This window comes from Amphiprion ocellaris, chromosome 7 (assembly GCF_022539595.1).
Source record: "Amphiprion ocellaris isolate individual 3 ecotype Okinawa chromosome 7, ASM2253959v1, whole genome shotgun sequence".
Classification (NCBI taxonomy): Eukaryota; Metazoa; Chordata; class Actinopteri; family Pomacentridae; genus Amphiprion; species Amphiprion ocellaris.
The window spans coordinates 22,059,228-22,082,696 of NC_072772.1; the positions used below are offsets into that span (position 1 = coordinate 22,059,228).

Below are 23,469 nucleotides of genomic sequence, written 5' to 3' on the forward strand. Positions count from 1 at the left end.
TACAAACAGCTCAAAATGACAAACCCTCCCTTCTTTCGGGTTTTAAAAGTCTTAAATCAGTGATATTACACTTCTACTATTGCAACATTTGGTGATAATTCCTTTCGAACAAACGGTATGTAATTGATGGGAAAAATGTTATTTTGGATTAGTTGCAATTGATTCTGCATACCTGATATCTGTTCTCCTTGTCCACCACAGCTCCCACTCATTCTTCAGCTGTGGGCCCAGTGACAAGACCAGTAAAGAGAGAGGGATGTTTGATGGCCTGCTGGACAGCCGTCGCCCTGATAACACAAGTCCTGGAGACACTCCCACCCTCAGTCTCATCTGCCACCCAATGCAGGTAGTCTTGTTTTCATGGCTGTTAATTCCCCTCAACATTTGCATAATGTTGTATCATTTAAATATGTTTTAATTAGAATTTAACTAGTGTGCTGTTATCTGTTTAAATGAAAACCTCATCATTTACCGAAGCCTTTTAATTCCAGCAGGTCCTGCGGATCAGCGGTGGTCACTCTCGACAGCCCAAGCGAACACTTTTTGTCTGCCGGCACGGTGAGAGGATGGATGTGGTCTTTGGCAAACACTGGTTCTCCCTCTGCTCAGACAGTAAAGGTGAGCCAGAAGGCTGTAGCTCATATTAACTACACCAGTCACGTCTTCAATCAGCTCGAAAGCATTTTATGAAGTGTTGCAGGCTCAGACTGAAGGTTTGAAATCCCACACGCACCAACATTTATTAACCACCAACCTTGAATTTCATTTGAAAGGAAAAAGGAAGATTACAGGAATTTAGAAAAGAAAGCCTCTTAGATAACAGCATGTGTTTTTGATGCTCTGCAGGCAGATACGTACGTTCCAACCTGAACATGCCTCCCAGTTTGCCTCTGTGGGGTGGACAGAGAGACTATGACATGGATGCTCCTATCACTGTGTTTGGATCCACACAGGCTCGACTAGTAGGTACGTCACCTTCATAGATCTGAATGATGTACAGCACCAGGCCTTGGAGGACTACAGAGGGGTCTGGAAGCTTGTCTGTATGAAGTGCATGTATATTAACTATGTGCTGTTATTCCAGGTGAAGCCCTGTTAGAGAGTAACACAGTGATAGACTTTGTGTACTGCTCTCCTTCTCTGCGATGTGTTCAGACTGCACAGAACATCCTGAAAGGTGAGAAGAGTCTCAATCATGTGTGATGAGTTTTCCAGGATCCTCTCACTGTCCACCAGACAGCCACACTGAGACGTTCTCAGAGACGTTGAGAAGTGGGCAACCTTAGTGTTATTATGAGGTGTGATCACTTGTGTTTGTGTGAACAGGTCTGCAGCAGGAAGGTAAGCTGAAGGTGCGGGTGGAGCCGGGGCTTTTCGAATGGACCAAGTGGGTTTCTGGGAACTCTCTGCCTTCATGGATACCTCCCACTGACCTGGCTGCTGCCCACTTCAGTGTGGACACCACTTACAGGTGATGCAAGCTATTGTCAGCAAAATGTACATTGTGTAGTTACCTCACCAAGGAGCGCGGCAGAGTTATGTGACAATCGGAGTACGTTTGTCCGTCTGTTTGTCTGTCTGTTAGCAGCATTACTCAGAAATAGACTAACAGATTTGGATGAAATTTTCAGGGAAGGTCAGAAATGATACAAGTAACAAGTGATTAGATTTTGGCAGTGATGCAGCTTATAGTCTGGATCCACAGATTTGTTAAGGATTTCTGTATCATTGTGAGATAGTGACACGGCGTCACTGTAACTATGACAAGTGAACTCTACGTCAGCTTCCTGCTGAAGATTGCATGATTGCGATCCTACTACAAATCCACTGCTGAGGACTTATCGGGACTTATCCGTCAGAAATGATACAAGGAACAACTGATTAAATTGAACTGATTAAATTGTGGGGGTGTTTCTGAGTACCATCAATTTCCGCCGCCCGCTACATATTTAGGTCACATGATTTGGTATCCGTACATAATGTACACATGCATAACACACTCAGCGTAAGGTCATTTTGTTTGTGGGTACATCTATATTAAATGACCACATTCTACAGTGCCGTGATTTTTGCCACAAATTTTTTTCAAAATTTCATCCGTCGGAAATGATACGACTGTGCAGCCTTGGCGGAGTACTGCACTCTATGAGTGCTTTTCTTATTTTTTGAATTTTGTTTTAAATTAAGGTTTCTATACATGAAGTACTCTCTTTTAAGAAACGTAAACCTGCTGTATTTCAGAGTCAGCTGATGATATGATTAATGTTGAGCTGGTTAACCCTCACAGGCCAACAGATGCACTTTGTCAACATTCACATCTCTTCATCTCCATTAAACTGCTTTTGAAGTATTTTGTACAATAATGTGCACAGATATCAAATGAAACTAAGCAACTTTACCTTTCCAACAATGCAATTTGCTTTGTTTAAGCAGCAAAGTGAGAAAAACATTATTTTGAATAAACATTAAATTTAGTTATAGTTCCAACCGGCATACAGCTGCATACATCGCCACACCCTTGAATCTTGTTTGAGTTACTCATTAAGTCACCATGTTGATATCTACATATGTTAATATTTATGCCATATCACTGCATACATATTAGCATCTCTGTGAAATGATATTTTAATATTTCACCAAATGTAAGAGCAGAACCGGAACTTCGTAATGTCTTCACCCATTTTCACATCCCTGCTTCTCGAGTGAATACGTTTCAAAGTCAAACATTTGCCTGGTTTTCCACTTCTGCAGTTAGGTTACTGTGTGTACTGACTTTGGTAAATAAAGTGTCTCTATTAGGTACTTTCTTCCCCCAGTTTCTAAGGCAACAATCTCATCATTGTTCTATCACCAGATTCCAGACAATTTTCTCTCAACAATTATGAAAAACTATTTCCAACATTTTATGGTGAAATCCATACGACTCTTTCTGTAGCTTTGTATCTATAGTAGCTGTTACTTAATATAGAGGCTAATAAAACAGTCTGCAAGGATTATCATATAAAATAATGAAAGGTCTGAATAGCCTGGAGTGTTCTGAAAAAAGCACAGCGTGTGTAAGTAGCCCTTATAATGACCAAAATCAGAGCTTAAAAATAAAGGTAATGAAATGACCCTGAAAACAGTGGAGAGCTCACGCAGTTAAAATGTTAACTGACTTCACTGAATGTAACATTTGTGATCCTGATAACTAGTTCCCAACTCACCAGCTAACCCGTCTGCTGGTCAATGTTTTCTTTACTTTGTCATTTTCAAACATCACTTTGTATCCATTTTATGTCAGTATGGTCAGTACTGCATGACTCCCGAATTTGTATAGTTGTATATACACTACCATTCAAAGGTTTGGGGTCACTTAGGAATGTCCTTATTTTTGTAAGAAAAGCTTTTTTTTCAATGAAGATAACATTAAATGAATGATAAATCCAGTCTAGACATTGTTAATGTGGTAAATGACTATTCTAGCTGGAAACAGCTGATTTTTAATGGAATATCTCCATAGGGGTACAGAGGAACATTTCCAGCAACCATCACTCCTGTGTTCTAATGCTACATTGTGTTAGCTAATGGTGGTGAAAGGCTAACTGATGATTAGAAAACCCTTGTGTGCCCAGCAGTCTGTAAACAGGGGCTGTAGTCCCCGATGTGGCAGCCTGAGTTTGGTTCCAGCTTGTGGCCCTTTGCTGCAGGTCTCCCCCCATTCTTCTTCCTACTTTCCTGTCTGCCTCTCTACTAACCTATCTAATAAAACCAACAACAGGCCAAAAAAACCCTTGTGGAATTATGTTACCACATGAATAAAAGTGTGAGTTTTCATGGAAAACATGAAATTGTCTGGGTGACCCCAAACTTTTGAACGGTGGTGTATATATACAAACACACAATATATATTTGTGCAGTGAACAGTTTACATGCAGTACCTGCAGCTGTATCTGAATTGTTTATCCACTCCCCAGCCCTACAGAGATTCCCTCCTCTTTAGCTCTGTTGTACTGAATTATTCAGAGCTTGTATTACTTGTGTTCTGTCAAATTTCATCTCTTCTAGTGAAAACAACTATTTCTAACCACCGTCCACCCTCAAGAAATGCCTCCACTCAAAGGCTTTCAACAAAGTTTCTAATACCACAACAACACAATTTTCTTATATTGGATTCTAATAACTGCTATTTGTCTTGATATAGACCTCTGATCCCAGTCAGCAAGCTCACTGTGTCTGAGTCCTATGAGAACTACATGAGTCGGAGCTACCAAGTGACCAAAGATATCCTGTCAGACTGCAAAAACACTGGTACGAGACACAGGAGAGATCCTGTGCTGCTGAAAGAAGCTGTCCAGCCTTTTTAGGTGAACTTTTTCATTTTAGTTTTACATGCTCATGTGTTTGCTGATGTTGCATCCTGCCTGGGTTTCCACTGTCCGTAGGAAACAACGTGCTGATTGTAGCCCACGCTTCTTCCTTAGAGGCCTGCACACGCCAGCTGCAGGGCCGCAGCCCACAGAGCGCCAAGGACTTCATCCAAGTTGTCCGAAAGGTCTGTTCACTGCATTTCTTTTTTGATCTGGTCCATCTGTTTATTTTTTTTCTTTTATACCTCCCACTTTTCTATCCATCCATCATTACTTCCATCTGGTTTCCGCTCTCTGTGCCTGTTGTGGCTGGATGTGCAAAAACATGGGTGTGTGCGCTCAAAACTCCAGAGATGTAGGGAATCCATGTATAGAAGTACAAGAAGGCAATCGATCTCAAAAGAAGTTGTTTAAAATCTCCAAATGTCTTAGTTTTTATTCACCTGACTAGTGGATTGAATCTTTAGAAGAGATTAGAACAACTCACAGAAACTCATTTGGATATGTGAGCATGACAGCTACAGATGAAACAAGATCATTGTGCGTCACCATGTTCTAGGTTTAGATCACTAAACAGCAGCCTTTTTAAGACATGGTTTCTTCTGTGATCAGAAACCTATATCACATTTAAACTCCTGCTTCCCCAGTTTGACCTCTCAAACCAGACTTGGTGAGCAGAGATGTTTCCAAACAGTCTAAACTTCTTCTCTAGATACTGTTTTTTGTTGGGCTGCTCATTAGGGGAAAGTTTTTTATTTTCAGGTCAGTGAGGCTTTTAGAATTTGTCTGTCGATTTATCCTGAAACAACAAAACCAAACATGCATGTGAAAGACTAAATTACAACAAAATACACAAAGCAAAAAAGTCTAATTTGCAAAATTGTGTTAATGTAGTTTGAGCAGGCCTATGGTGCTCCCTGCTGGACAACACACTGAAATAAAATACACCCCTGTCACTTGGTTTTTGCAATGTGATGCAACGGGATTTAGCATGGAAAATTCATTTCACAATAAAGTCAGTTCAGGTTGACTAAGGACAAAAAGCTAAATAATGTGTCTCATTCATTCTTTTTATATTCAGGCGGGTCCATTTCCTGTTTAGATTTACACGTGTTCACATTCACTAACATTTTCCAAAACAACATAAAACACTTATATTGATGTTCAATCACATGAAATCAGGAAGTGCCTTTCCTGGGCCTCAGGGGTCTGGAGTGACTACAGCCACCACAAACTGAAGTCTGTTCATCCCACACAAGCAAAACAGGGCTGCACATGGACTCACAAAACTCATATCCTGTAAATAATATGTTTCTGGCATAACCTTTTTGCCTGTTACAGTTTCTTTATTGCTGTTGTTCACATATAGACTCATTTTAACAGCAGAACCTCCCCCATTCAATCACATACAACCAAGAAAAACAAGCAAGTTAAAGATTCCATATTATTGTCACAGTAAAGTGTACAGACTGTATAATAATCCAGTTGTTTTTATATGTTACTAAAGAAAGTGTTTGTACATGTTTCTCTTAATTACAGTGTGTATGATTTAGGATCAGCTGTGGATTTAGTTAAAGCTTTAGCACAGATTTTTACAGTCAATGATGAACTGAACACACCAAAACAGACTAACTGGCTTCCAGCAATTTGCCAAGCCGAAAAAAGTAAGAGACATGAGTCTGTGTCATATCAGTGTGAGCCTGAGTCTAGCTAACCCTATAATAACTGTCTGGCTCCACCGCGGCCACACAGCATTTGCCGCGTGCTTCTTGAGTGCATCACATGAAGAAGTCAGTAACTTCCTGCTCACACAAGTCAGACCACTAACTGTCAAGATCAGGTTCAGTCCATGGCCTGGATTTTCATTCATCATTTTTGACTAAAGTGGAAAATTGAAAGTACGAAAAACAAGTTGTTATTTGTTTTTCTGTGCTGAACTCATAAATGAACAGCAAATTAATAATTTTCAGTTAAATACTAAACGAATGACTGGTACACAAATCAATAATCATTCTTTTATTTATTTTTATTATGACACTGTAAATGCATATATAAATAATCATATATGCATATATCGTTTGTATTTGTTGTTTTCCTTGAGTTGTTTGAGTCTGTGCCTTTTAAATCTTTCATAACAAAACAACATCTATACATACACTACTGTTCAAAAGTTTGGGGTCACCCAGACTATTTCATGTTTTCCATGAAAACTCACACTTTTATTCATGTGCTAACATAACTGCACAAGGGTTTTCTAATCATCAATTAGCCTTTCAACACCATTAGCTAACACAATGTAGCATTAGAACACAGGAGTGATGGTTGCTGGAAATGTTCCTCTGTACCTCTATGTAGATATTCCATTAAAAATCAGCTGTTTCCAGCTAGAATAGTCATTTACCACATTAACAATGTCTAGACTGGATTTATCATTCATTTAATGTTATCTTCAATTAAAAAAACTGCTTTTCTTTCAAAAATAAGGACATTTCTAAGTGACCCCAAAATTTTGAACGGTAGTATAAATCAAATTATTTCTGAAAATAAATAATTTCCTTGCCTGACTGACTGACATTTATATATTAATATATATCAGAGTCAATCAACCAGATATAATATTTAAATATTAGCAAGACTGTATTTTCTCTAACAAAACAAGATTTTTTAGGCACTTGTAGACAAACATGTATGCATTTTGATTTGACATGTTCTTGAAGAGTACAGATAATTGAAAACACATATTAGAGACGCAACTAACCAAAAGCCATCCTCATTTGAACAATTTAGGGCTGACTGGTTGAATGTAGGATAAGGAATGAGGGCAGCAGATATATGTGTTACAGAGAAGCCCAAGCAGCTCACTTTAACATAAAACAGAGCAGCTTCCAGTGATAAGCTGACTGACTTCAGTCAGGCTCAGAGGCCTCTTGCTTCTTCATTAGCTCGTCTGCTGCCTGCTCTGATGCACAGAGATCAATAAAGCTCAACACCACAGCAGCTGTTAGCCTGCTTTCTGCTTCAGCACCATCCACACTCCTCTGAGCTGATTTTTACCAAAACTAACATTAGTTCTTTCTGACCTGGTTTTTAGTCTCTTTCATTGTGGCTCTCTGTTTTGTCTTTTTCTGTGTTTTCCATGATATGCTAGAAGAAGTATCGGTGTCAGAATATTTAATTGAAAGGAACAAAATAATTTAAAATACAGTATTAAAAATGTAATCAGCTAAACTACTTATTATGCTCAATGACCCCTTTAATACAGCTGTTATGTCTGTTATAGTATTATTGTCATTGATGTGTGATTAGTGTTATTTCAATTGAAAAAGTATGTGCCTTTAAGGTCTCTCTATAGTGTCCAAAGAGTCCAAATGTCTGATTTTGCAATGCTGTTTAAAAAAGTATTTTTTTAAATTTTTATTTTAACCCCTTGACACCTATTATTGCGAATTCGCATCACACCACTTTCTTTCAGACGGAAGCCCAGATAGCGTGTTCATTCTCCCAATGCCAGTTTGTGCATATTCAATACGTACCTCGGAACCTTTTGCAAGCACTGGTTTCTCATAGGACCAGTTGGAGTGGGACCTAATTATTATATATCTGTTATTAATATTATATGTCTGTTCTATGTGTAATAGATAAATTAACAATCTCCACGTATTATAGCATCAGCTGGAAAGCAAAAACACAAATAATTAATTTTTTTATATAATTGTAAATAAACTCAGGCATTAAGGGGTTAAAGTTAAATCTATTTGTTTTACTAAAATTGCAGAAATAAGTTCTATTTGAAAACAGGAACAATTGGTAACAGCAGAATTAGATGTAGGTTAACGTAGATTTGAAAAATTGATGAAATTTACTTGCTTTGAAACTGAGTAAAATATAACCCAGACCTTATGTTGATGGGCTAAGAGGCTGTAAACTCTATTACCAAGGGACTCAGTTCTCAATAGGAAATACATTTTTAATCACTCATATGTTTTCTTGTACATCAGTTCACATTTTTTGACATTCAGGATATAATCATTTCATTTAAATGATAATGTCTATTTTACATTATACACAATACGATGTGGCCTTAATATACACCGACGTTCAAAAGTTTGGGGTCACCCAGACTATTTCATGTTTTCCATGAAAACTCACACTTTTATTCATGTGCTAACATAACTGCACAAGGGTTTTCTAATCAGCAATCAGCCTTTCAACACCATTAGCTAACACAATGTAGCATTAGAACACAGGAGTGATGGTTGCTGGAAATGTTCCTCTGTACCTCTTTGTAGATATTCCATTAAAAATCAGCTGTTTCCAGGTAGAATAGTCATTTACCACATTAACAATGTCTACACTGGATTTCTGATTCATTTAATGTTATCTTCATTGAAACAGTCATCACTACTGTATTTTGGTAGCAATATTTGTTGCTATATTTAGAGCATGTTCTAAATTTTAGAAGCTTTTTTACACCTGAACCACCGAAATGAGAGTCGTACTGTCCAAGCCTGCCGTACTCCGTCCTCTCTCCAGTCCACTAAGCATGTGTTATTTCCTTGAATTTCTTCTTCACAAACTAACTATGAATTCCTCTGCTTGGTCCTCAGATTCCCTACCTGGGCTTCTGTTCCTGTGAGGAGCAGGGAGACACGGGGGTGTGGCAGTTAGTGGACCCTCCCATCCTCCCCCTCACACATGGACCAAACCACACCTTTGACTGGAGGGAGACACTCCTACAAGAATGACACCATCTGAACCCTTCAGCCTGATCATGCTGTCTCCACAGATTGCAGTGACATGTTTTGGACCGTTCCTCTGCCTCCCCTCAATAAAACTAAAAAAATATTGGAACTTTCCTCTTTTCAGCCTCATCAGCAGCTGGTGGTTTTTCAGAGACGACTGAAGCTTCCTGCCTAAAGATGAGGAGCTGAGTCCCAGCCAGTGAACGGTGAGGTGAACTGACTGCATCCATCCGTGAGCGGTTCAACAATGATTAACAAATGTCCACACTCAGATGTCATCATGTTACTACTATTTGCAAGCAGATGTGAGTTTGGCTGGGTCTTTGGTGTTCAGCTGGATTATGCTTAGAAGTTGTCAGTCTCAGGAAATATTGTGAAATTAGCATTAAGATTCTAAGACAAATATTTGTAACATGAATGTTTTACATACAGCATGAGAGGTGATAAGAAAGTTCCAAGACTGCCTATAAAATCAATAACTGTACCTGATGTAGGGCTGCACAGGTGCTCAGTGGTTAGCACTGTCACCTTGCAGCTACAAGATCCCCAGTTCACATCCCAGACTAGGATCTTTCTGCATGGAGTTTGCATGTTCTCCCTGTGTGGCTTTTCTCCAGGTTCTCCAACTTCCTCCCACAGTCCAAAAACATGCTGAGGTTAACTGGTGATTCTAAATTGTCCGTAGGTGTGAATGTGAGTGTGATTGTTTCCATATGTAGCCCTGTGATAGACTGGTGATCTGTCCAGGTGTCCCCTGTCTTCACCCTAATTCAGCTGGGATAGACTCCAGCCCCCCATGACTCTAATGAGGATTAAGGTGTATAGATGATGGATGGATGGATGTACCTGATTTAGCTTTGGCTGCCATCCTCATCAATAGAGTATCCTTGTGCTTTTACACCACTAACAGCACTCCTGCATCGCCTGTAGCACTCCATAAAGGTCCAACACCATCTCTGATGACTGCTGAATCTCTTAAAATGTGTTAAGACAGCAGCTTTTCAACTTTCAGAATTTTATTTTGGGGAAGAGAAAGAAATCACAGGGAGCCAAATCTGTTAATCAGTGTGACTGTGGCCAAAAAAACTCTGTGTGTAATCACCACACTGTGACTGGTCACACAGCACCCTGGACCACTACAGGTCATCACACCACAGTTTAGATCATTTGTGCTGAATGTTTTCTCTCAGGACCTCGGAACTATGTGTGTCTGACTCAGGGGGATAAATTCCTGGTGCACAACCACATGAACGAAGAAAACAATGAGCATGCTCTAGTTGCACTGCTGACCTGTGAATACTGTTGTTTCTTCTGTTGGTGGTAGCTGCAGACACAACTGTCACCACCAGTAATGATCTTCCACATGAAAACTGGATCATCCAGCTGCTGAAAGAACTGGCTATTTGTTCTCTGATCCAATTTACATCCATGAATAAAGCACCAATATGCAACGACCAGTGGTCACAAAAACAAGTGTGTCACAGCAGGTCCTACATGTTGCATGTGCACCACAAACAGTCCCTGAACTTTTTGATCACCACACTCACTCTCAAATGTTAAAATACAATAGAAACATGGCCCAGCTGTATTCTGGTTTCCAACATACACCACCGTTCAAAAGTTTGGGTCACTTAGAAATGTCCTTATTTTTGAAAGAAAATTTTTTTTTAAAATTAAGGTAACATTATAAATGATAAATCCAGTCTAGACATTGTTAATGTGATAAATGACTCTTCTAGCTGGAAATGGTTGATTTTTAATGGAACATCTACATAGAGGTACAGAGGAACATTTCCAGCAACCATCACTCCTGTGTTCTAATGCTACATTGTGTTAGCTAATGGTGTTGAAAGGCTCATTGATGATTAGAAAACCCTTGTGCAGTTATGTTAGCGCATGAATAAAAGTGTGAATTTTCATGGAAAACATGAAATAGTATGAGTGACCCCAAACTTTTGAATGGAAGGGTACCTCACAACATAAAGCATAAAACCCTCCTACCTTTGCTTTTTACAGAGGATGAACCGTTGTGATGTCAGTAAATCATGGCAGTTTTCTCCCACTAATGTTCAGGCTCTAATGACAAAGTTGTCTCATCAACATTAATTCATCAATAGCTGTGTTTCATAGACTTTTTATTTACCTTTAATATGTGACCTGCTTTGAAATTTGTGCTTATTTCACAATATTTACTGAGACTGTGGAGCAGCTATAATGAGAGTGTAATAGCTCCCCAGCAGCACTGAATCACAGGGCTTCTAACCAAAATGAATACAGACGGTATTGCTTGTTCTAAAATAAATGACATCTTTTGTCCTGCTTGCCCCACTTCAGTAGCTGAGAGAAACATATCAGCTCTGGCTTGAGATCTTCATCAGAGACTCTCCTGATGCTTCCACTGAATGTGTCCCGTCATTGTTGTCTCTGTTATGGCGCCACATGTAGCACATGAATTACAGCAGTGTCTTCTACAGCTCATCTGGTGTCTGTAAAAATGGAACAGTCGCAACTATAACAGCACAACCTGCACTATTGACAATCATACAGTAGCTTCTTGATTCTGGTCCAGCAGCAAATTTCGTGTGTTTGTTATATGTTGTTCAAAGGTTTGGAGTAGCTGTAAATAGTCTTATTTTGAAAAGAAGTCTTCCAGTTTTATTTCTATTTATTGGTAAGAGTTTCTTTCAGATGTTACAAGCAAAAATATTAAGAGGATCGTCAATTTTAACAGCATGCACCAATTTATGCTCTGTATCTCAGGTGTTGACTGCATTTACCACACACGTACATATGCAGCTTTGAAAACTGTTCATAGATTGAGTGACTGTGTTGTGCCTCTTAATTACAGTGATGTCTCCTGATGTACTGACTGCCCACTGGTAGCTGCAGCAGCAGAAACTCCCATCAGTAAACAGAGGAGGGAGTTTGCTTAGGCACGTGTAGCTTATTATTTTCAGTCAACAACCTCTCAGTTCATCTCAGCAGCAGTTGTCAGCCGAAGCTTTTTCCCAGCAGGGGTTGTTGTGGGAAACGTAGAGTCTAGCATGTCTTCTGCAGGGATTTGTTGACTCTGCCAAAGAATCCACTGGATGCTGATCATTTTAATGGAATAGTTTGACACGTTTGGGGAAAATATACTTATTTGCTTTCTTGCTGAAAGTTACAGTGGCACTGTAAGTTTGTGAACCCTTCAGAATTTTCTGTTTTTGGATATACACTACTGTTCAAAATTTAGGGGTCACTTAGAAATGTCCTTTTTTTTTTAAAAGAAAAGCAGTTCTCGCTCTCTCTTTTCAGGGGTTCAGATGTAAAAAAAGCTTCTAAAATTTAGAACATGGTCAATTGGTAAATATCGCAACGAACACTGCTGTCAAAAATACAGTAGTGATGATAAAACATATATATGTCCTTATGTGTAATCCAGCCAAGATAGAACTACACTACTGTTCAAAAGTTTGGGGGCACTTAAAAATTTTCTTATTTTGAAAGAAAAGCATTTTTTTTCAATGAAGATAACATTAAATGAATGATAAATACAGTCCAGACATTGTTAATGTGGTAAATGACTATTCTAGCCGGAAACGGCTGATTTTTAATGGAATATCTACATAGAGGTACAGAGGAACATTTCCAGCAACCATCACTCCTGTGTTCTAATGCTACATTGTGTTAGCTAATGGTGTTGAAAGGCTAATTGATGATTAGAAAACCCTTGTGCAATTATGTTAACACATGAATAAAAGTGTGAGTTTTCATGGAAAACATGAAACTGTCTGGGTGACCCCAAACTTTTGAATGGTCGCATAAATGATGTAAAACATTATCCAATTTTCACACAAGTCCTCAAAGATAGAGTATACAGGTAAATGAATGAAATAAAATGTATTACAATGAGTCTTTTTTCACATCAGCTTGTTGGAATTTCAGCCCTTCCACATATTCATGCAGAAATAGTGAAAATTCTAAAGGGCTACAAACTGTCGAGCACCTCTGCAGATCAGACTCGTACCGTCCTCATGTCTGTCTGCTGAACGTGACATAAGAGCTAGCAAGCATTTGGCTTAGCTAAGCTAGCCTGGCTCTGTCTACGTTCAAGAATAACACACTTTAGAATTTTACTAATTGACATGTTTAATCTGTACATACGGTCAAAGCTTATTTTTTAGCTTTTCAGTGAGTCAAGCTAGCTTTTCCTCTTGCTTCCTTTTTTTTAATGCTAAGCTAAGCTAATCCTCTGCTGGCTTTAGCCCACATGAGATTGTAAATGCTCATCTAATTCTTGGCAAGAAAGTGAAAATGTGTGCTTCCAAAAGTGTCAGATTATAAATTTAAAGAGTATTCAGAGCACTCTAAACTACCTTTGCTTTTAATGTTAAAAATAAAAACTATGTAAACATGCCTTTACTTTGTTAACTGCATCATAACTTGAGTTAGTCGTAACAGGGTCTTTGATTAAGTCTGGCCATTTGGACAACTGTCACGCAGAAATATCAGGATCCTCATCTTTGAATTCATTCACGACTTAAACAGCTACTTGGAAAACCTAATAACACGATGCTTGACATGCACATGATGCCTAAGTCACCAGAGTCCATGTTGTGAAAACAGAGGGCTCAGAACAACCATCTCAGCTGTTTCTTTGTCAACCATTACCAGTAATATTGTTGAATCCCATTAAATCTGGCTGTGCAGCAGTTGCAAATTCTTTGTTGACACAGGTTGGGTGGAAAGAAATACACTGCTCCCACAGAAATGTGAAAGGTTTTCTCTATTTCATGAAATGTAATTTTCCTAACATAAAATATTGGAGCATCTTATGTTGGATTAAAGAGTAAACTGTGTGTCTGTAGCGAGAGATACTTTCATTTGTATGATGAAACTCCAAAAGAAGAGAGCTATGTGAAGGAGTCACAGAGGAAGAAGCCATGGTGTTCCACTGTTTGTTATTTATTGTCTGAACATATCACCAAATGTGTACAGCAATTAATTTAAACTTCCTTCTTTTAAAATGAAAATCTATTTGTTCACTTGTAATTTAAGATGAAGCGTGTGTGTCTGTACGTGTGTCAGCTGTGTTAAATGTGTTTTAGTTTTGAATTGATCTCCTTTTCGTTGTCGTTGAGTTATGAAGCATAAAGCTGTCCTTTTCAAACAGCTGTAATATTTTCATATTTTGAGAGCTCTGTGGGCACAGAAAGTAGTGAGGTCAGTCTATGATTTGTGGTGACAGTTTCATTTGCAGTTTGTTCCCATGAAACATGAAATTAAAGCATCATTTTTCTCCACAGCAATAACATTACAAAACATCCAGTTTGCAAAGTCAGAATTTGTCTGTTCAGTTTGCAGCTATGTTGCAAATGCTGTAAAGGAGTGTAAATCAAATAAAATTCTACATCCTGATTTGTTGAGTGAGTTATTGTTTAGCAGCATATTTTCAGCAACGTCAGTCCACCACTGGTGCAGACTGAAATGTAGCAGCGACTAGTGGATGGATTTCCAGTGTATTCTAAACAGATATTAAGGATCCCCAGAGGATGAACTGACTAGCGTTAGCGATCCCAGCCCACCATGACAGTGGTAAGCTTTCCATCTAATATGTCATTATCGGTGTTAGAGCTAGACAGTTTTATAAGAGTCACCAGGCTGAGACAGATTGTTGAAAGCCAAATAATCATTTTGTTGGTCACTCACTCTTATTAGTAGGTTACACAGGCACAACTGAGAACTCATATTCCGTTGACTAAAACCTGGAATGGTTGCTAAACTTGTTTTAAAAGCAAACAAAGCTCATAATAACAATTCCAATTCCTTAAGACATAACATTCATAAGATAAATACACATAGGACTCTTAAACTAAATCTACAGTTAAATCTAAATCATAGACTGAACGAATAAGACGTGTGCAAATACATTATTTAAATTAAAAAGCATGAATTTTTAAACTGCCTATACAGTGCCCTGAAAAAGTATTTGCCCCCTTCTCAAATTCTTTTTTTAAAAAAAATATTTACTTAAAGGTTTAACAACATCAAACAAATTTAAATATTAGACAAAGATAACCAAAGTAAACACAAAATGCAGTTTTTAAACAATGATTTAATGTTTTAAGGGAAACAAGCTATCCAAACCTACCTGGCCGTGTGTGAAAAAGTAATTGCTCTCCTTGTTAAATCATGAATTAACTGTGGCTAATCACATTTTTTGGAAAGTGAATTTAATTTCACTGACCACACCTGAGCCTGATGACCTCCAGACCTGTTCAATCAAGAAATCACTTAAATAGAACCTGTCTGACTAAATGAAGTCAGCCAAAAGATCTCAGAAATCTGCAACAAAATGCTGTGATCCAGAGAAATTCAGGAGGATTTCTGCAGCAGGACAATGATCCAAAACACACCAGCAAGTCGACTTCTGAATGGCTTAAAAAACAAAATGAAGGTTTATTAGTGGCGTAGTCAAAGTCCAGACTTGAATGTGATTGAAATGCTGGCAGGACCTTAAAAAGGCCGTTCATGCTGGAAACCCCCCAGTGCTGCTGAATTAAAACAATTCTGCAAAGAAGAGTGGACCAAAATATCTCCACAGAGATGTGAAAGACTCATTGCCAGTTCTAGAAAACACCTGATTTCAGTTGTTGCTGCTGAAGGTGGTCCAACCAGTTATTAGGTTTAAGGGGCAATTACTTTTTCACTCAGGGCCAGGTAGCTCTAAATAGTTTTTTTTTCCTTAATAAATAAAATCATCATTTAAAAACTGCATTTTGTATTTACTTGGCTTATCTTTGATATTTACATTTGTTTGATGATCTTACACATTAAAATACTCGAAAAAATAAGAATGGGGGACTTTTTCTCAGCACTGTACACTTTTCAGTGACTACAATACAAAACTTCTGAACTGCTACAAAATCAGTGTGAGCCCCTGGATGTTGTGAATTCCATTTTATGAAAATTCTAATTCAAATGTTTGAATTTGAAATAAACATAGATCACAGCAGAAGTGAGGGAGGCCTCAGCAAGGCTTACAGCCCACAGGTAATAAAACCTGTAGGAAGTACTTGATAAATCATTAAGTACACCAGTCAGTGTGGTGAGTATCTATCTCTTTTCATTTCAATAAGCAATAGTGGGGCATTTTTTTAAAGTGTGCTTATTTGATTTCTTATATATCTTTAATATCATACCTGTATATATGAGGCTGGAGGCAGCAGCTGGTGGGGGACTATCTGGAGAAAGCTTGCTTTGCTTGAGCTAAATAACTAAATAACTCATTTACACTCGTTTACACATACACAACAGTGTACCTGCCTAAGAAATGTTCCAGCAGCTGCCCTCTGTAAGTCCACAATATGTCCTTTCTCCATTCACAGATCCCATATTGTGCCTCTGTTCAGTAAATTAATCAAAGTCTCATGTGTCCCCAAAGATTGTCTCCTTAGTTTTTTAGTTTGCAAATACTGCAAAGCTGGTACATTTCACCATGACTGTATAACTCTTGGTTTAAGTCCTGTTCTAAACAAGCTGTTTTAGTGTCTGTAGCTTTAAATGCAGCTGAGCTGCTGCTGTCCAGGTTCCCTTCAGGAAAAAAACTCTCTCTGCATCTGAGAATGACAGTGCAGAGGAAAAATAGTAAATCGTACAGCAGCTGACTCAGACATAAATGAGTATGTGAGACTAGAACTTCATATTGCTTCTGTTTTTCACGCATGTCTATGTTGACTTTGTTAGACGATGTTAGAGTTATAAAACTGGTATTTCAGCGGTGCAGAGCTGCAGCTTGAAAAATGGCTAAGAAGTGACAGCTAGTTGACATGTAGTCTTAGTGGTCTGAGTCCATACGGTCAGAGATGTAGGTAACATTAGCCATATTAGCCGCACAACATGCTAACATTAAGAATTTTCCTGTTCCTGTGAAGAGGCAGGTTGATGCAATTTTTTCAGTTCACATTTATTAGCTCGCCAGTTATTGTGTAGAAAATGGATACAGATTTTACTGACTGATCTAGTTAAGAGTGGCTACTGGAATAGTAGTAAGCATCTTCATATTTTCACAGATGTACACCTTCCAGTTGATAAAGCATACAAAAAATTACAAAAAGGGATTTTTATCATACAGGACCCTTAAGCTCTGGTACATGTTAAATAAATGAGATTTGTGTTGAAAAATGCTGATGGGTGTATTTGGTTATATGCCTTTGAAGTGAATCACTCAAGTGTTAGCTGTTTCCATCCGTTCGGCAGTCTTTATGCTAAACTAAACTAGTTATTTACTGACTTGCACCATAACAGAAGTATCCTGATCTAGCTAGCAAACTCAGCAAGAAAGCAAATAAATGATTTGAAAAACTGAAATCCTTCATCCTGAACATGTATGCGTCATGCTGTTACAGCTGGACTTTGGGTGAAACTGGAGCCTGAGCTGATGGAGAGGGCTGAATGTCACGTCATGTCTCACACAGCTGATGTGGACTCGGAGCCTCTCAAGTGGCCCACAGCTCCAGACGGATACATCCCCAACTCTGTGATCCGCAGCTGGAGGTGGAAGAGACGGACCGTCTGCTGGCGGGAAAAATTCCTTCAGGATCTTGATCAAGTGGATGAAATCACAGAAAACAATGAGGAGGATGGGACCACAAGAACGGTCTGGTTTAATGTTGATGAGGATGACGAGGAAGAGGAAGAGAAGAAGGGGAAGAAGAAGAAGAAGGAGAAGAAGGACAAGAAGGGGAAGAAGGAGGAAGAAAAGACAGTTGAGGTGAAAAGAAAGAAGACGGAAACGGAAGATGAGAAAAAGGTGAAAGAAAGAGTGAAATTGGAGTTAAAGGAAAGAAGCGATGGGAAGAAAAAGAAGGAGGAGGACAAGATAGTTACATTTGCCCCAGTGAAGGAGTCCAATGACATCCAGACTGAGGAGACTCCGCAGAAACAAGTCAGCACTTTACCTGAAATGAATGCAGCTCCTCAGAAGCAAGAGGTTGATTCAGATGTCCTGTAAGTGTTTGGTCTGCAATTAATTTGAATATCTTGTGCAGGTATCAGAAATCAGAAATAACCGAATTCATGTAAACTTTTATAAAACTAAATTCTAGACAAACCCCCTGTGAGGAAACTGCCCAGAAACCAGACACGCCATCATATCCTTCTGTGCCAGAAATACAGAGGACATTTAGCTTTGTTCCTAAAGGTACCTATAAATGATGTTGAGTAGTATTTGATAGAATTGTTTTTTACCCTGCATGAGTGAAAATGCATTCTTCCCTTAGTTACAACTTACTTTTTTAAAATTTCCTTAGATAAGCTGGAACCTCAAGTAGAAAGTCCTGCGGTGTCTGCTACTACTCTAAAGATCCCAAAGCAAGGTCACTGCCATCAAGATCACATACTGTTTATATTCATTCAGTGCAGGGATACACTGGGCCTCATTCAAGAACCACCCATATGACCTGTTTTTTAATGGGCCTTGTGATAGACTGGTGACCTGTCCAAGATGAACCCTGCCTTCATCATAAGTCAGCTGGGATAGACTCCAGCCCCCCATGACCTTACAGAGGACGAAGCGGCGTATAGATGATGGGTGGATGTTTTAAAGTGGTACCTGCCATTGATTTTACAGTCTCCAGTCATTGATTTAATCTCTAAAAACTCATCTCTGTGTATCAAAGTTCTGGGCTTAGAAGTGAAATGAAATGAAAAAAGTAGATTTTGATCTGAGGGAGTCTCGAAGAGAGCTTCATTAAAACTATACATTTCATAAAAGTTTTAGAACACCCCAATTTTTCCAGTTTTTTAATGGAAATTCTGGATCTTAGTCTCTCATTGTACTCTGAAATGAAAGCAAAGAACAAATAAACAAATGAAGTTAAAAAAAAAAAGCAATTTAGAAACGAAAATCTATTCTAAATTTTTGACTCAAAGTAGTCAACTTTGGCAGATATAACAGCTTTTTGGTTCAGGGTTCCTCTCACTCTGTACAAGTCACTGACCCTGGATCCAGTAAAACAGCTCCAGACCATCACACTTCCTCCTTTATGTTTGACAGTTGATGTCACACACTGAGGAACCATCCTTTCTCCTACTGGATGGCATACAAAAATCCTACATGATGAACCAAAGATTACAAATTTTGATTCATCAATCCATCATACCTTCTTCCAGTCTTCAGTAGTCCATTGGTGGTGTTTCATGGCCCAGGCAGGCCTCTTTTTCATATTCTGTCAAATCTGCAACTCCAACTCTTCTCCTCACAGTTGAAATTGAGACTTCTAACTACAACCACTATTAAGCTGTGATTGAAGCTGTTGTCCTGTGAGCTTCTATCACCAAGCTGTTGACTCTCAGAAACTTGTCTTCTGATTCTGTTGTGGCTTTGGGTCTTCCAGACCTCTTCCTGTCAGAGTTTCCTCCAGTTTCTGAGAATTTTGATGGTGAAGAAAACTGTATTCAGACACTTTGACTTTCTTCACAATTACTCTGTAGGAAAGATCTACATTTTTAAGTGTTATGATGGTCTGTCTCTCTTCTATTGTTAATTGCCTTTTCCTCTCCATTTTTATATCAACACACTACTTTCTGCAGTACAGTACTGTTCAAATAATGCTCTGGAGGGTTTGGTGCCACGGTGTGTTCCAACACTACTTTCATGCAGACAGAGGGGGTCATGAATAATGCAGAAAAGTTGGGACACCTGTAGGATTTGGTAGCACAAACTTTCAAGGCTTCATCAACCTCCATTGCTGCAGAACAGCTTAAAGTTGTTAACCCATTTTTTGTTCCCTGAAAAAGACCTTTTTTTATAATTTTGAAATATACATTATTTTTCAGTTTTGGGTAACCTTACATTTTTTTTAACCTCTGGCAGTTCAACACTAAGTTTGTACCATTTCAACTACTTGAATTTCAATTTAAAAAACTAGAAAAATTGGGGCCTTCTAAAACTTTTGACTGGTAATGTATTTATTATATACACTACTCAGCCACAATATTAAAATTACCTGCCTACTATTTCATAGGTCCCCCTTGTTTTACTAAACAATTCTGACCCATAAGTAGATTGGGCTTGTTCCTGTGCATCCTACTGATACTCGATTGCATTATGATTATTAAAAAATGAGCAAAGAGGTAGAGTTTAAGTGGGGCTGCAGAGGGCCATGCAAATGTCTTTGGGTCACAGACTGTCACATGATGGCACAAACTTGTCAATCAAAGCAGCCATATTCTTAATTTTTCATAATTTTAAGCCTTAACACAATTTAAACTGGCATGTTGTATAAAAATTCATTTACTATACAGTTGGTATGAACAGAGAAACTAGGTATTGATACCAAACCTGGTATTTTGTATCAGTGTAAACATGCTTTTTTCTGCTGTAAACTAGGACATTGTCAGATGGTGGTCTATGGACATTTCTGCCCAATCTTGATCATTTTTGAATGTTTTGTGAAATTTGGTACGAATATTCATGATCTCCTCAGAATTAATTGCAATCACTATGCTGGTTGTCTAGTTTTTGTCTAGTGCATTCATCAACCTAAAGTTTTATTCACTGGACAGACTTAAACAGAAAGGCAAAGTTAATGACATTTCCACCACCATCAGCTGCAGTGCTGTTGTACATCTGCAGCTTCAAAGATCGAATAGTATAGCTGTAGACAGTCTTGCTGTCAATGTAACTCACTTGTAAATGGAGTGGGACCTGTAAAATCATATACCCAAGTGGAGATGTTGACGAGAATATCAACTTAGTTATTGACCTTCCAGGTTTGCACAGTTATGATTTTGCTGAACCAGATTTAGGACATCACAAAGTCTCACAGTAAAAATCAGATGGCCAGGATGAGAATACAAAATGGTTCTTGCCTGAGGCCTACTGGTTGTTTCACAGTGAAATTGCAATTCTTGAAATTTAACATTCTTTGTGTTTCATTTATGTTTCCATGTTTATAGAGCTTAGGAGTACCACATATCAACACGAAGCTCCTCCTCCAAGTCCAGAGGACCCTAAACCTAAACCAGAACTTGCCCCTTTGGAATCCTTGCCAATCAGTGATCGAAGCTCCCTTCTTTCCTCGCCCAAATATGGCAACATCAAAGATGAAGTACGGATGATCCTTGATCCAAACGTTTTGATTCTCTATAAAAAGTCAAAATTCCGTAACAAGAGCTTGTCTCCCCATCGAAAATTCTCTGAGCGTCATCCTACTTACAAGGGCACACACTCCACTGTTCGGACCAGGTCTCTTGAGGCGAGTCTGAAAGGTGGACTGGACATCCCTCAGACCAGCAGGGCTTTACAGTACTCAACTCAGACTAGTTCAGAGGGGCTGAAAGGCAAAAGGCAGATGCCCATGCCAGAGTGGAGGAAGATCCTGTACGATTTGATCTCTGTCCAAGGTTTCCGTTCTCCACGGGCAGCAAGGTTCCATGCTACAGAGCTTCCTGTGATGACTTCCAATGTCTCACAAACGGCAACAACCTTTCTCTCTCTTAACGATTTTGGTTATCCATGGGCTACAGGGTTCCACATTACACAGCTTCCTGTGAAGACTTCTAATGTCACACAAACTGCTACAACCTTCCCCTCTCCGAACAGTTTCAATTCTCCATGGGCTGCAGGGTTCCATGCTACAGAGCATCCTGTGAAGACTTCCAGTGTCACACAAACAGAAAGAAGCTACCTCTCTCTGAATGATTTCAATTCTCCATGGGCTGCAGGGTTCCACATTACAGAGCATCCTGTGAAAACATCCAGTGTCACACAAATGGGAACGATTTTAGCCTCACTGAACCGCTTTGATTCTCCATGGGCTGCAGGGTTCAATGCTTCAGAAGATGCTGTGAAAACTTCTGATGTCACATAAACAGAACCGACCTTCCCCTATCTGAATGATTTTGGTTCTCCACGGGCAGCAAGGTTCCATGCTACAGAGCTTCCTGTGATGACTTACAATGTCTCACAAACGGCAACAACCTTCCCCTCTCTGAATAATTTCAGTTCTCCATGGCCTGCAGGGTTCAATGCTACAGAAGATGCTGTGAAAATTTTCAATATCACACAAACGGCAACAACCTTCTCCTCTCTGAATGATTTTGGTTCTCCATGGCCCGCAGGGTTCCATGTTACAGAGCACCCTGTGAAAACTTCCAATGTCTTACAAACAACAGCGACCTTCCCCTCTCTGAGCAGTTTTAATTCTCCATGGCCTGCAGGGTTCAATGCTACAGAACGTGCTGTGAAAACTTCCAATGTCAGACAAATGGCAACAACCTTCCCCTCTCTGAATGATTTTGGTTCTCCATGGCCCGCAGGGTTCCATGTTACAGAGCATCCTGTGAAAACATCCAATGTCACACAAACCACAACAACCTTCCCATCTTTGCAGCCTGGCCAGGCAACAGGACATCAGAGGGTGGTACAGAAGATTAAGATGAAAGATCCCCTGGAACAGGCCTCTTCTTTCTTTTACCATGTTACCCCAATGGCCTCCCAACACAACTTCTTTACTTTAGAGCCCTGCGGGAAAACTCAGTATGGGAGGCTGCTGTTTGATTGGAGAAGGGGGTCCAAGGAGGAAAATCTTCTGAGAGCATCTTCAGATAAACCCAAGCGATGCACTCACACACTATAGATAAAAAAAAAAGATTTGCCAAGCCAGACAGTGTCCATTAATTGGCCAGTCATTGCACCATTGCATCATAAGATTATTTGGAGAAACAATAAAATATTTGGTTGCCATGTTTTTTGTCTACATTTTGGTTCACAGTGTCTTTAGGTTGTGTCACCTTGAGATAGCAGTCCTTTTTGGTACTCTCCATATAGAACACATGGATAATAATATACAACACACTCCATTTGCTTAGATTTATGTATGCCAATAAATATTGGGTCAATTAGCATAGCATTTTTGTTCTTGGACAACTTTCTATTCTCTAGCAAAATATTACAACATGGACTCAATTTGATAAAAATTTGCTACATACTCTTCCCGTGCAATAACTTTGATAATCCTCTGGTTTCCAAACACCACCAGCACTCTTTGTGATGTCACCCGTAAGTTTTCTAAAGAGCAGTTTTGAAGCTCAGTGTGATGACTCTTGATCTTGGCAGTGCCTGACTTTAACAGTCCTTTCGCACAGAACGCAACAACAGCACAGCTGTACTCTGAAACCCTTTATTTCTAACGGCTTGTGCTGCACCGCAGCAATCTGGCACCTGGCCAGCTCATGCAATAGAAAGGAGGCATCCAGCCAGGCAGAGGAATACCTGGTCCCTGAATTATACGAAACAAGTTTGTTTTCACAATGGACGGGACCATCTGTCACTCAAAGTGGTCACACCCTTAATTATGCATAACTCTAAGTCTTGATTCAGTTTAAACAGG

General features: G+C 39.1%; 1 protein-coding gene across 2 annotated transcripts in view; it reads left to right on the forward strand.

Moving 5' to 3' along the window:
* ubash3bb (ubiquitin associated and SH3 domain containing Bb) overlaps window positions 1-14,491 on the forward strand; it is a 60,200-nt gene extending 45,709 nt beyond the window's left edge. The window contains exons 7-14 of one of the 2 annotated variants that reach the window (XM_055012394.1): window positions 202-346; window positions 492-618; window positions 847-966; window positions 1,085-1,177; window positions 1,327-1,471; window positions 4,184-4,290; window positions 4,425-4,534; window positions 8,957-14,491. In XM_055012394.1, the coding sequence (XP_054868369.1) occupies window positions 202-346; window positions 492-618; window positions 847-966; window positions 1,085-1,177; window positions 1,327-1,471; window positions 4,184-4,290; window positions 4,425-4,534; window positions 8,957-9,094 (985 nt within the window). In that variant the 3' untranslated portion in view covers window positions 9,095-14,491. The remainder of the gene's footprint in view (window positions 1-201; window positions 347-491; window positions 619-846; window positions 967-1,084; window positions 1,178-1,326; window positions 1,472-4,183; window positions 4,291-4,424; window positions 4,535-8,956) is intronic. The other variant, XM_055012395.1, reaches the window with a different exon arrangement.
* Window positions 14,492-23,469: the final 8,978 nt, after the last annotated feature.